The sequence below is a fragment of the Martes martes genome, assembly GCF_963455335.1.
Source record: "Martes martes genome assembly, chromosome: 8".
NCBI classification, from domain to species: Eukaryota; Metazoa; Chordata; class Mammalia; order Carnivora; family Mustelidae; genus Martes; species Martes martes.
In genome coordinates, this window is record NC_137895.1 from 30,245,345 (window position 1) to 30,259,627 (window position 14,283).

Here is a 14,283-nt window from a genome sequence, read left to right on the forward strand (position 1 = left end):
CTTTCAAAAAACCAGCTTCTAGTTTCATTGATGTGTTCTACTGTATCTCTAGTTTCTATCTCATTGATCTCTGCTCTAATCTTGATTATTTCCCTTCTTGTGTGTTGAATTGGCTTAATTTGTTGTTGATTCTCCAGTTCTTTAAGGTGTAAAGAGAGCTGGCATATTCTGGATTTTTCAATTTTTTTGAGGGAGGCTTGGATGGCTATGTATTTCCCCCTTAGGACTGCCTTTGCTGTATCCCATAGGTTTTGGACTGAAGTGTCTTCATTCTCATTGGTTTCCATGAATCATTTAAATTCTTCTTTGATTTCCTGGTTGATCCCAGCATTCCTAAGCAAGGTGGTCTTTAGCTTCCAGGTGTTTGAATTCCTTCTGAACTTTTTCTTGTGGTTGAGCTCCAGTTTCAAAGCATTGTGATCTGAGAATATGCCGGGAATAATCTCAGTCTTTTGGTGTTGGTTGAGCCCTGATTTGTGACAGAGTTTGTGGTCTATTCTGGAGAAAGTTCCATGTGCACTCGAGAAGAATGAGTATTCTGTTGTTTTAGGGTAGAGTGTTCTGTATTTATCTATGAGGTCCATATGGTCCAATGTGTCATTCAGTGCTCTTGTTTCTTTTTTGATTTTCTGCTTGGATGATCTGTCTGTTACTGAGAGTGGTGTATTAAGATCTTCTACTATTAATGTATTCATATCAGTATGACTCTTTATCTTGATTAACAGTTGTCTTATGTTACCCGTTGTTTTCTAACTGTTTGGCATGAGTGGTTCATGGGAAACTCCGCAGAGGCCTCTCTGGAAGAATGTTCTTTGATAAATAATTTGGTTAAATTTAATGAATAAGGATCTCATCTTTTGGGCAACTTTCGATGTATATGCTTACAGCATACTTAGAGATTCTTTCTCATGCATTTATTATTTTTTTCTTGGTTCGTGCTATTGTGGTTAGATAAGAGGAACGTTGTTGAGAGGGCCCAACTGACCACTCAAGCCCAGCCTCTGCAGTGTTTGTGCAGCTTTCTGTGAGAACTTAGCCTTGCTAGGGTCAGCCCAGTCCAGAACTTTCTTCCAAAGCTCTGAAGGACCAGAAGTCCTATTTCACTTTTTACTCAGAGGTGAGAATGTTCTGAGGCACTGAGTCATGCTTAATAAACTAAGGAGAGTCTGAAACACAAGCCGCATGCCACTTTTCTTATTTTCAAAGGGACTAGAATATTTGCCTGCTTCCATCAAGGCCTTCCTCCTTAGCTGACAAAGTCAGGATAAGGGCTTGAAGCGTCCTGGAACTAAAGCAAGGAAGTTTGTTGAAAAGTTATCTTGATGAATAGTTCTTTTGGGTTCGGACCGTGTGATGGGGCCATCTCGGCCACATGCACACACCAGCCCAGGAAGCTGCATGATCAGCTGGTCGGGTCCTCCACTCCCTCCCCGAGGCCAGGCAGGAGACACACTGACCACTCTTGCCTCCTGCCATTGCTGGACACCTCCTCTCTGGTGACAGGGTACCCTTCAGGTGCAGCAGTGCGGTTGGTTCGAGTCCGTGGAGAAGCAGTGCAGGGTGGTCAAGAGCAGGGGCTCACTGGCATGTGACCTGCTAATTCCAGTGTCTGTGCCCTGTTTGGGTCAAGATTCTCTGCTGCTTTGTAGGTCTTGTAATTTTTTTTTTTAATTGTGTGCCCAAACATTGCTAAGTGTTTGAGATTACTCTTCATCTCTAGAAAGTGATGAGTTTTGTAAGCAGTTAACTTTCTGCTTGTTCAGCTAGATTCTCTTGAGGCTTGGATTTAGGCTGTTTCAGGGTACATCTAGAGTAGCATTTACATTTGGGCTATAGTACTAGTGGCCTTTCTAGGGCCTCAACCAAATGCCTGAAGCATTTAGCAAGGTCTGTCCAGAACCTGAACATCTTTGAGTACTATGTAACCTCTGGCATCTCTGTTCAGCTCTTAGTCTCCAGTGGTTGCTCTCTGTCAAGCCTTGGTGGCCAGAGCATAAGGAGCTTTGTATTTGACTAGACTCATGGGGGCTTGGAGGCAAATTTTTGGAGGGTTTCTGCTCTTTGTAGCTCCTCTATCACACGCCTCCAAAATTCTAGCCCTTTAGTCCAGTTCTGAATTCTGATTTCTGTTTCCTCTGCTCAGTCAGACTGGGCTGTCTCCTTGGACCCTACATCCTCATGCCATGGTTTGGAAAATGCTTGTAGGTACATATGTGGGATAGATCTCATCCCATCTCATATTCCTTCTCTCGCAAGATTGACAACCCCGTGCTGTCTCTTCTCTGGTGCCTAAAAATAGTTGCTTCATGTATTTTGCCCAGTTGTAGGTTTGTTTATAGGAGAATAAGTCTGATAACCATTACTCCCTCTGTCTAGAAGTTCTGCCAAATGAATTTAGTGGAGCCTACCAAGCCAATTTCAAAATTCATATGGATGAGTTATATATGTAAGAATAGCCAAGAAAAAAATGAGAAGAAACTTGTCCAACCTGCTGTCAGAACACAGTATAAAATTATAGAAATTAAAATATGGTGATAATGGTATGCTATTAGGAAAATAAGTCATAGAAAGTCTAGAAGCAGGCACATATATGCCTTAGATGGTGTTTCCAATAAGTAGGGAAGTGGATGGACTATTTAATATAATAGTTAAGATAATTGGATTTCTGTTTGGAAGAATATAAAGTGGGATCTTTATTGTATACCATACATGTACAAAATTTGTAGATGAATTAAACAACTAAACATTAAAAATGGTCCAAAGATACTGCTTTTCCTCCTAATATGTAGGAAGTATATGTAAACAAATATAGGGGGTCAGCAGAGTTTTTCTCCTAAGTATATTCATTTTAATGTATGGCGTAGACTTAAGTAATTAAAATTCTTTGTTTGTCTATGCTTGGTACTTACCATAATTTTGTTCTTGGAGCCTCTGTGTGGCATAGAGATGGTACCTATTCATGTAAGAAGTGATGAATAGTTTGCTACGTTCTTTGAAGTGGCTGTTGTTTATAATCATACATTTTAATTCACAGAAATATTTTTAAGGTATGCTCTCTATTGGGAAATATAGTCATGCTTTTAAAATATAAATTAGTATAGTCTTTTTAGAAATCAGTTTGCAAAATCTATCAGGTATCTTTGTTGCAGTGACTTCACAATTGGAAATATATTCTACGTAAATACTCTTTTATATGCAAAAGAAAAAGCTTTGTATTCCAAGATACTGCTTTGAGTATAATTTATAATGGTGAGAAGTCAGAAAGAATGAATTTTTCCAAAAAAACCCTACTTAAATAAATTTAAACTATTGTATAGCCATTAAAAGGGAACTATATACAAGCAATGACATGAAAATATTTATGTGAGGGAGGGAGAGCAAAACTCAGAACTCATTATAACATAAAAGATAAAGTAGCTATCATACATACAATGTTAAGTGTGATTTTGAGTGATGGGACTATAGACTATTTTTACTTACCATATTTCCCTTTTTTTAACATTCAATTTTTCTTTAATGAGTAATGAAGAAAACATTTATCATTTGATATCTATATCTTTATATCTATATATAAAATATGAGAAGTATTTTCTCTTTCCAGTGGCAAAGAATTTTTCTAATAGGTAAAACTTATTGTAGCCCTGTATTCTTTTTTTTATTTTTTTTAAGATTTTATTTATTTATTTGACAGACAGAGATCACAAGTAGGCAAAGAGGCAGGCGGGGGGGGGGGGGGTGGGTAAGCAGGCTCCCCGCTGAGCAGAGAGCCCTATGCGGGGCTTGATCCCAGGACCCTGGGATCATGACCTGAGCCGAAGGCAGAGGCTTTAACCCACTGAGCCACCCAGGTGCTCCTGTAGGCCTATATTCTTAAAATCATGTGTACTCTAGGATTCTGTATGCTTTTTCACAGTATCCTCCATTAAAAATAAATACAGCCTATTGGGACAACTTTTCCAACATTATTGCTTTTCCAGCATTAATTTTTAGGGGAAAAAAATCTACCTTTCATTTTCAGTTGTTGGTAGTGTTACAAGTGATCTTTGACCACTTGAACTATAGAGGTTTTTTCCTTCACAGTGGTAAGATACATATATTATAGAGCTTACCATTTTAACCGTTTTAAAGTATAAAGTTAAGTGTCATTGGGTATATTCATGCTGTGCAACAAATTGCAAAGATTTTAAACATCAGCTTTCATTGGTTATAATATTTTAAGTTGGACCCAATTTTCTTAAAAAAATGTCTTTTAAAGGCCTTAAATATTTACTAAAGACCTACTCAGTGCCATCTACTGTGTCTAGAAGTGCAACAATGAACGAGACAGATGTGGTTTCTGTCTTCTTGGTGTTTACATTTGTTGGGGAAGACAACAGAATGTTTGGTTACAAGTGTGACCTAAGCGCGACTCTGAGCTACTCTAAGAACACATATTGAGGAACTAAGCTGGGAGGGCAGGGGTGGTCTAGAAGACTTCCTGAGGAAGTGATGCTGAGCGGGAGGCTTACAGGATGAGTAAAATCCTCTTAGGTTTTTTAAACTAGGTAAAGAGTAGGGGGCAGCGTTTGAGGTACAGGGAATAGCACATGAAGACACTTCCTGAGACAGGGGCAGGGACCTGAGAGGAGAGACATATATGCCAGGAGGAGTACGCAGGATGATGAAGAGACAGGAGAGGAGACTCTGGAGGACCTGGTAAGCAGTGGGAAGGATGCCAGGCTTTTTCTCAAGGGAACTGCAAAATCATCAAAGCATTTTAATCAGAGAAATTTAATTTAATGTTTAAAGATCACTTTTATTGCCTGCGGAGAATGGAAGACATTAGTTCCCATTATGGTTTGAAGAGACAGGGCCTGATAATGGATTGGAGTGGGTGGGTGTAGAGGAGGAGAAAGAGGCACAAAACATGACTCCTAGGTTTCTGGCCTGAGAAAATACTTACTGAAAAAGGGAACACTGGAGAAGGAGCAGTTTGGGGAGGTAGACGATGAGTTCAGATTTGGACAAGTTCAGAGTTGGAGGAGCCTGCAGGATATCCGAGAGGAGACGCCCAGTAGGCAGTTGTATTTATGGGTGGAGATCCCAGGAGAGAAGTCTGGGCATATAAGTGGTAAATGACCCAACAAGTAATTAGCATGTTCCATGGCTTAGTTAAATCTTTTTATATCTCTTTCATCTGCTTTTTGTCTCTCAGCAGCTGTAGGAATGAATCCTGTTCCTGTCATTAACAGATGGGTTCTCTTCTGATGCTGACCAGCACTTACACACACACACACACACACACACACACACACACAAATGTTTTGCTTATTGCCTTGAACTTCACCTTCAGTATGCAAACACAAAATCCCACCAAAGCAAACTCTGAGACTGCCAATATATATTTTTTAATGAGTCTATGAAAGTTTAGGTCTGAATGCAATCCAAACTCCCTCATTATACAAATAGAAAACAGTGGCCAGTGTGGTTTTGAATTTCACAAGGTTACAGAGCTGGGCAGTTGCAGAATTGGCCCTAGAATCCAGGACCATGTACTGACGGGGCAGTCTTATTTCCACTACTTTTTACTGCTTCCCTCTCCTATTGAATAGTTGCTGACTTCAGAGTACCAATTACTGATTACTTGTTTCTTAAGGGACATGGAACAGTGCCTACTCTGGTGTCAGAGCCCTGAGGGCTGGAATGGTCATTTTATAGAGTATTTATTCCAATGATAAGACATTTCCAAAGGAAAATTTTGATTTCTTTTGAACACTGAAACTTCTCACTGTTCATGAACCCCTTTGGCTCTCTAATGAGTTAATAATTCTACGGCTGTGCATATAATAATACAATTTTACATACAGTTTTAGGAACTCCATAGATTCCAAGTTAAAGAACTCCTGTTATATAATTGGGCTATTCTCAAGGACCTGTGAACCAGTTTTTCTAGAAAGAAGTTCAGTAATTTTCTGATTCTTTCAAATGAGTATCACTATGTTTAAGTAAATAATTCAGTCAATTTCCCAGGTACCTTATAGACAATTCATGTGTGCTAATCCATTAGTCACTATTAAGTAATGTCCATGTCAGTGACACACTCTAGAGGTTTTATTTATTTATTTATTTTTATTATGTTATTCACCATAAAATACATCATTAGTTTTTGATGTAGTATTCCAAGATTCATTGTTTATGTACAACACCCAGTGCTCCATGCAATACGTGCCCTCCTTAATACCTACCACCAGGCTAACCCATCCCCCAATGCCCCTCTCCCCTCCAAAACCCTCAGTTTGTTTCTCAGAGTCCACAGCCTCTCATGGTTGATCCCCCTCTGATTTCCCCCTATTCACTTTTCCTTTCCTTCTCCTAATGTCCTCCATGTTATTCCTTATGCTCTACAAGTAAGTGAAACCATATGATAATTGACTTTCTCTGCTTGATCACTTCACTCAGCACAATCTCCTCCAGTCCTGTCCATGTTGATGCAGAAGTTGGGTATTCGTCCTATCTGATGGCTGAGTAGTATTTCTTTCCTGATTAAAACTTTTCAGAGTAAGGGATAGAGGGAACATTCCTCAACTTCATAAAATCACATCTATGAAAAACCCACAATGAATATCATTCTCAGTGGGGAAAAGCTGAGAGCCTTCCCACTGAGATCAGGAACACGACAAGGCTGCCCACTCGCAACACAGTTGTTCAACATAGTACTAGAAGTCCTAACAACAGCAATCAGACAACATAAAGAAATAAAAGGTATTCAGATTGGCAAAGAAGTCAAACTCTCTTCACAGATGACATAATACTTTATGTGGAAACCCAAAAGACTTCACCCCCAAATTGCTTATTTTTATTTAAAGATTTTATTTATTTGAGAGAGAGCAGGGGGAGGGGCAGAAGCAGAGGGAGAAGCACACTCCCCGCTGAGCAGGCGCCTCCTCCTAGGTTTTAAAAGGTGGTTAAGTGGTGCTAAATTAGAGAGGTAGAAATCTGTTGATGTTTCAGTAGAAATTTTATATACTCTTAGCATTCTTAAAATTAATAACCCAGTTAGATGTTGTTTAAGCCCTGACAAGGGAAAGAACGATCCTTTGCCCCAAAGTCAGGGCAAAGAGAAGCCTGTTTTATTGGGGCTATCCTCTTTTCAATGTGTCTAATTTAAAATGAAAGGAGAGAAAAGAAGATACAAACCACTATCCTCACTTTTAACCCCTCCCAAGGCAAACAACAACAACAACATTTTTGAGAACATACGTCGGGATTATAATGTGGTATCCAGAGGAGGGGGACAGCCTCAGCCCTGAGTCCCCCTTTGGTTGTGTTGAGCTGGGGGTAGAACCCCTCGCTCCCCGCCCCCGCTACCCTTCACTCTCGGCTTATCTGACTTCTCATCCCCTTCTTTTCTTTAGCACTTGGAAATTCTCCTGGGCTCTAGGTCCTCCTGCTCAGGATGAATTTGTAGCCAGCCAAGGTCCCTTCTTTAACTTACTGACGAGTTTCTGTAAAGTCCTGTTGCTCCAGTGTAACTTCTGCTGACAAACGGGCACCTTTTTGTTACAGACTGTTTTCTTAGCACTATCTAAAATGCTATATTTGTGTGCCCTTCCTAGAATGAAAAACCTCACGAGGGCCAGGATCTTACCAGTCTCATTCACCACTTAATCCCCATTACCCAGGACAATGCCCAGGTTTTGGCAGGTGCGCAATAAATATTTGAATGAATGGATGAATATCTTCCCCATAAACTCCCCAAGGACGCTGACAGTGTCTGGCAGCACAGACAAGTTTTTATTAAAGGATAGTCTGGTGGCTAGCCTGCAAGTCATAGCCCAGTCACACAGCCTCCTCAGAACCCTGCCTCATGGTTTCCCTTCACCCTAGAACTTTGTGTGGTTACCCAGAAGCCACACTGAACTGTGCTATAAATCATTTAGCCAGTTGAAGAAAGTTTCCTTTCAGGGACTTAAGCAGAGTGGCGGAGAGGTTTGGCTGTGGAGCCAGACTGCCTGGTCAGACCTTCCTGGCTGTGTGACTCTGGCAGTTTCCTGATCCTTTATGGGGCCGGGCATTTTCACCTGTAAACTGAGGATACCAGTAGCACCTGTTCTGTAGATTATTTTGAGGATTAAATGAGTTGCTATAGGTAATGTGTTAGGAAACATTCTAAGACATATGTGCTCAATAATGTAGGCAGGATAATGACGATAATGGAAGCGGTGGTATTTGGCCAGTAATGTCAAAGAGTGAGTGTTTTTAGACTTTGTTTCTAATCTGGTCATTCCATTTTATTAGCCATTCTTTAATCATTGCTTTCTTAAAATGTATGAACCAAGTAATCTCTTAGAAATACTTTTTAAAATATTCATAGTAAGTGATTTTTAAAACATAACTTATTAAGAAATACAGTTGATTCCTTATATTAGTTGCACTATTATGCAAAGTTTATTTCCATGAGGATACTGAGTAGGTGTTCCTTCCCCAGGATCTGTGTAAAATACATGTCTGTTTGAAGCATTTCTATAATACTGCCTTTCATATGTGAATCTTCCTGACATATTTTCTGGAAGAAAAGATTAATAAAATATTATATTATTATAAAATCAAGTGGTGCCTGCATGGCTCAGTGGTTAAGCATCTGCCTTTGGCTCAGGTCACAATCTCATGTTCTTGGGTTTGACCCACATCAGGCTCTCTGCTCAGTGGGGAGTCTGCTTCTCCTCCCTCTGTGCGTGTGCTTTCTCTCTCTCTCTGTCTCAAGTAAATAAATCAAATCTTTTACAAAAAATCAAATCAAATCAAGATGAACTACCCAGCATGGAAGGCATTTCCTTGCAAGGTTACTTTCCAGAATTTTGTTTTATTTTTAAGATGTTCTTTATTTATTTGTCAGAGAGAGAGAGAGAGAGAGCATGAGCAGAGGGAGCAGCAGCCAGACGGAGAATCAGGCTCCCCACTGAACAAGGACCCCGATGCAGGGCTCAATCCCAGGGCCCTAGGATCCTGACATGAGCCAAAGGCAGATACTTAGTCCACTGAGCTATACCCAGGTGCCCCACTTTCCAGAATTTTAAAAGATTATTTCACATAGAACTGAATTATGCTTCTGCACCCTTTTTTAAAATATGGTAAGTCCATAAATGACAGATTCAAAGTTTCTGTCAGGAAGAATTATTTTTAGGTCAGTCTTAAGAACAGAGAGGGAGGGCACCTGGGTGGCTCAGTTGGTTAAGCCTCTGCCTTCGGCTCAGGTCATGATCCCGGAGTCCTGGGATCGAGTCCCGCATCAGGCTCCCAGCTCCACAGGGAGTCTGCTTCTCCCTCTGACCTTCTCACCTCTCATGCTCTCTCTCACTGTCTCTCTCTCAGATAAATAAATAAAATCTTAAAAAAATAATAAAAATTAAAAAAAAAAAAAGGAACAGAGAGGGAGGAGAGAAGAGAGTGAGAGAGAACAACAACAACAGCAGCAACGAAACTCTTCAATTATAACCCACACCCTTATTTAATGACCTTTACAGTCATCTGGGCATGGAGGGAAAGTACAAAGAAAATTGAAACATAATCAGTCTATGACCTAAGTCCTTTTTTTGTTGTTTTTGTTATTGCTAAAGTATTAATAATAAAAATACTATTCATAGTTTCCTAATAGTCTAATTTTTTTTTTCTTGGTCGTCTTTTCTTCTGTTTTTCCCCTACCACTTAGGGAAAAAAGAAGGAACCTCGGGAAGGTTCTTAAAGGAGGAGAGTACATAAAAGCAGTAGATGAGATGTCTGAGAATTGTCTCATTTGTTTTTGAGTGGGTCATGTGGTTGATAGGTGTGTCCATGAATGAGGACCTTCAGTTCTGTATAAATAAGCTATCCACTGGAGATCCGGCCTCCCAAAGTCCAGGAGGTTACAGGCTTAGGGAGTTGATTCTTCTGTTGGTGGTATCATTTAATTTTAATCCTCAACATGCCAATCCTTTTCTTCCAGAAAGCTTCACTACAGGTTAGTGGGATGAGCAGTAAAGGCTCTCGTAGGTCATAGGGATAGTACCAGAAAATGACAAAAGTAAAAGAAAGAGATAAAGAATACTTTTTTAAAAATAAGGTATTTGGGGGCACCTGGGTGGCTTAGTGGGTTAAAGCCTCTGCCTTCGTCTCGGGTCGGGATCCCAGGGTGCTGGGATCAAGCCCCGCATCGGGCTCTCTACTCAGCGGGGAGCCTGCTTCCTCCTCTCTCTCTGCCTGCTTCTCTGCCTACTTGTGATCTCAGTCTCTCAAATAAATAAATAAAATGTTTTTTTTTTTTTTTTTTTTTTTTTTTTAAAGATTTTTATTTATTTATTTGTCAGAGAGAGAAAGAGCGAGAGAGCACAGGGAGACAGAGTGGCAGGCAGAGTCAGAGGGAGAAGCAGGCTCCCTGCCGAGCAAGGAGCCCGATGCGGGACTCGATCACCAGGACGCTGGGATCATGACCTGAGCCGAAGGCAGCTGCTTAACCAACTGAGCCACCCAGGCGTCCCAATAAATAAAATGTTTTAAAAAATAAAATAAAATAAGGTATTTGGGGGTGCCTGGGTATCTCAGTGGTTAAAGCCTCTGCCTTCGGCTCAGGTCATGATCCCAGGGTCCTGGGATCGTGCCCCTTATAGGGCTCTCTGCTCAGCGGGGAGCCTGCTTCCCCCTCTCTCTCTGCCTGCCTCTCTGCCTACTTGTGATCTCTGTCTGTCAAATAAATAAATAAAATCTTAAAAAAAAAAATAAGGTATTTGGCTTGGGAAGGGTGAAGAGTTGAATCAAAGACCTAGTTGAATTCAAAGAGTTGAATCAAAAACTAAATTATTTAAATCAACTAATAAAAGGAAAAAAGAAAGTTGGTTGGTCTGTATAGTGTATTTTGATATGGTCTGTCATTGTCATTTGTCCTACTTATTTGTAGTTAGAAAGATGGTTGTAGAATATGACCTTGCTACATGGTGTGGTAACTGTGGTCTCTGGTATTTAATATGTACAGCCTGATGGGGGCGGGGGTGGCGCATGTGGGTGATTGTCAGGAGCCTTTCACAAAGACAGTCTTCTTTCTTGTGCTTTCCAGATTTTCACCTGATGGAAGGCTAATTGTATCATGCAGTGAAGATAAAACTATTAAAATTTGGGATACCACCAATAAGCAGTGTGTTAATAATTTCTCAGATTCTGTAGGGTAAGTCCATTCCCTTTGTGCATTTATATGGGTTGGTTTGCTAAGGAGACATTTCATTATTAAAATTCAAATAAAGAAATGAAGGGAAAGAAATCAGAATATTAGGCTACCTTATTCTTTCCTCCTAGGTTTGCAAATTTTGTGGATTTTAACCCTAACGGTACATGCATAGCATCAGCAGGTTCTGATCATACCGTGAAAATCTGGGATGTAAGAGTAAACAAGTTGCTTCAGCATTATCAAGGTAACAATCTCCATGACAACAAGATCCAGTTGATGCCTGGCCCCTTCCAGGAAACCCTTAAGCCACAGCCCATGCTTCTCAGTGTGGTTTGGCCCTCTTCAAGAGAGTCAGGGGGTTGCCTTTGAATTGACTCGAGAACAGTTAGTTCCATCAACAGCATGGTCCGAGAAGCTGGGACGGGTGTCAGAGTGGAGAGGGAGGTGGAGGGACCTCAAAAGTGATGCCAGGGCTGTTAAAAAAGAAGCTACAGTGGGATGTTCACAGGTTGGTTCTCTGCATAGTATGAGAGGTCGGGGATAGAAACTAATTCTGAATTCAGAATCAGAAGGAGTTCTGTGAGCACAAATAGGTGTTACAAGTAGTGGAAAATGGTGTCTTCCTGTGCCTATGTATTGAAACTAGAAGAGAAATGAGTTAATTTCTTGGTTTGTACTGGATTTATATGAAATTCACATTTCCCTTTTAAAATAAGTATAATACTGTGCTAAATCGTTACAACAACTCTGGGACTTATTATTATTATTATTATTACTATTATTGTTACTGTTATTATTGCCCCCATTTTATAGATAAGGAAATTGAAGCTTAAGGAGCATAAGTAACTTGCTAAAATAATTGCTAGAACTAGTTTAGGGTTATCTGTTTATAAAGTACGTGGAAGAACAGCCTTCTCATGGCTGTGTCATGCTGCCTCCTATTGGAAAGATGGTGTCCAGGAATGAATTCTCGGAGAAGCTAATGAGACTGCACTTCTGCAAATTGACTGCCACACTCTTCATCCCCAAGCCTCAAGTCACTAATTGGTTATGAAATTTCATTTAAGGCTAGATTGTATACCATATGTGAGCTGTTGGCAATCCATTATTGGTTATATTATATTGGTAAGGTGTCTGAAGACTTCATAGTTATGGTTAACTAGCTAATCCTTCCATGACATACTTCCAGTTTTGTTTTTTTTTTAAGATTTTATTTATTTATTTGAGAGAGAGAGCGAGCAAGCACAAGCAGGGGGAGGGGCAGAGAGAGGGGGAGAAGCAGACTTCCCATTGAGCAGAGAGCCTGATGCGGAGCTCGATCCCAGGATCCTGAGATCATGACCTGAGCTGAAGACAGAGGCTTTAACCCACTGAGCCACCCAGGCGCCCCCATACTTCCAGTTTTAAAGCTATTCAGTCTCATTGCTGGAAGTTGAATCTATGATCATAAGCTACTTACTTGTTTTAGTGAGCTATATGGAATTTTGGTATCGTGGAGACATTGGCTTTAACGGATTGTTGTTTCCAAGCTAATATTGCTAATAGGGCAGAGAGACATCTCTAGAATTAGAAATTGTTCTCTGAACTTGTTGCTTTTCTTTCCCATGAATTAGTTCACAGTGCTGGAGTTAACTGTGTATCATTCCATCCTTCGGGCCACTACCTCATCACTGCTTCTTCAGACGGTACGCTTAAGATTCTGGATCTCTTAGAAGGAAGGCTCATATACACCCTTCAAGGACATACGGTATTAACACTAAGATTTGTGCTTTTTAAATAACGTATATTTTAAGGCGTTGGCCCAGTTTATTATATATCTTTATGATCTTTCCAGGTGTAGCACACGTTACCATTATGACTCACACAGAATGTTTGCTTTCAGGGCTTTGTTTTTAATCCTCTGGAGGCAACTCTTAGAAATATTACTTATTGTAATTCTTATCAAAATCAATGTGTATCTTTCAGTAGCCCTGAAATTAATCCTCCACTGCTGGCTTCCTCAGTATGTAGCATAGATTTGCCTGGTCCGATGGCGATGGAGAAGCATTTTCCTGACTTCTGATCTTTCTCTTCATGTGGAGGCTGTCCACAGCTCTGCCACTCAGCCTTGCACACCCTCTCACTCACTCCTTTTCATTAATCTGATTGGTGAGTTTAGAAGGAGAAAGTCAACAAGGAGAGCCCAGTGCCTTCTGTTAGGAGCCTGTCCTCAGTGTTTTTCTCTGGTATTTCTTGTGGGCATGCCTGCCTTTGTTCAGTCTTGCCTGTGACAGGGTACTCAAATGTGACTCATTCTGGGAATCAGTTCTTCAGCCCATTTGCCCACAGATAAAGCCACATTTTCTCTTTACAAGCCTTTAGCAGCAAGAAAGATGACATACATTCCTGTGTGTTAATTTTTATTTGACTTAGAACCCAGTGAGGAAGAGGCTTGTTATTTATTCAGCCTGTTCGATCTCACACACACACACACTCACACACACACACACACACACACACACACACCCAGCATACAATGCACTAAATAAAAATGGTTTTTAAGTATATAAACCAATCCTCCTTTCTGGGTAAATATTCAAACTTCTTTAAATTTTTTAGAATACATCCTGCATCCTCATTTTTTTGTTTTGTTTTAAGATGTACTAGGTACTTCCTTTTAACCAAGTGTGAGCTGTTTATCTCCAGAGATAGAATAGGCTTTGTGGTCTAGGGGAAAAGGGGTCCTTTTCTGCCTTCATATATCCTGTCTGGCTTCCTGCTTTGCTTTATCATTTGTTCTGCAGCTGTGTTAGAGCAAAGCAGGAATAGACACTAACCAGCTCAGATACATGTATATCCATGGATTCAGGCTGAATAAACAACCAATAAAAGTGGTCAAGGGTTAAAATATCCGTGGAATAATATAGGATAATAATAATTCAGAATAATAGGAAAAATATATTTTAGGAGGAAAACAATGTACACAAAGATGAAATTTTTCAGTCTAGAGTAAAGATGTTTAAGAGGCTATAATAACCCAAGTCTGTGTGATGATCTACTTAAAAAATACAAAATGATTTCCCCCCCAATTTTGCTTATACCAACTAAGGACATTAAGAGCAAACCATATA

General features: G+C 40.1%; 1 protein-coding gene across 5 annotated transcripts in view; it reads left to right on the forward strand.

The window, feature by feature from the left end:
• The window catches only part of POC1B (POC1 centriolar protein B), a 103,364-nt gene that overhangs the window by 35,843 nt on the left and 53,238 nt on the right, over nt 1-14,283 (forward strand). For all 5 annotated transcript variants that reach the window (XM_080812496.1, XM_080812497.1, XM_080812499.1 and 2 more), the window contains 3 exons: nt 11,066-11,173; nt 11,302-11,417; nt 12,787-12,920. In XM_080812496.1, the coding sequence (XP_080668622.1) occupies nt 11,066-11,173; nt 11,302-11,417; nt 12,787-12,920 (358 nt within the window). The remainder of the gene's footprint in view (nt 1-11,065; nt 11,174-11,301; nt 11,418-12,786; nt 12,921-14,283) is intronic.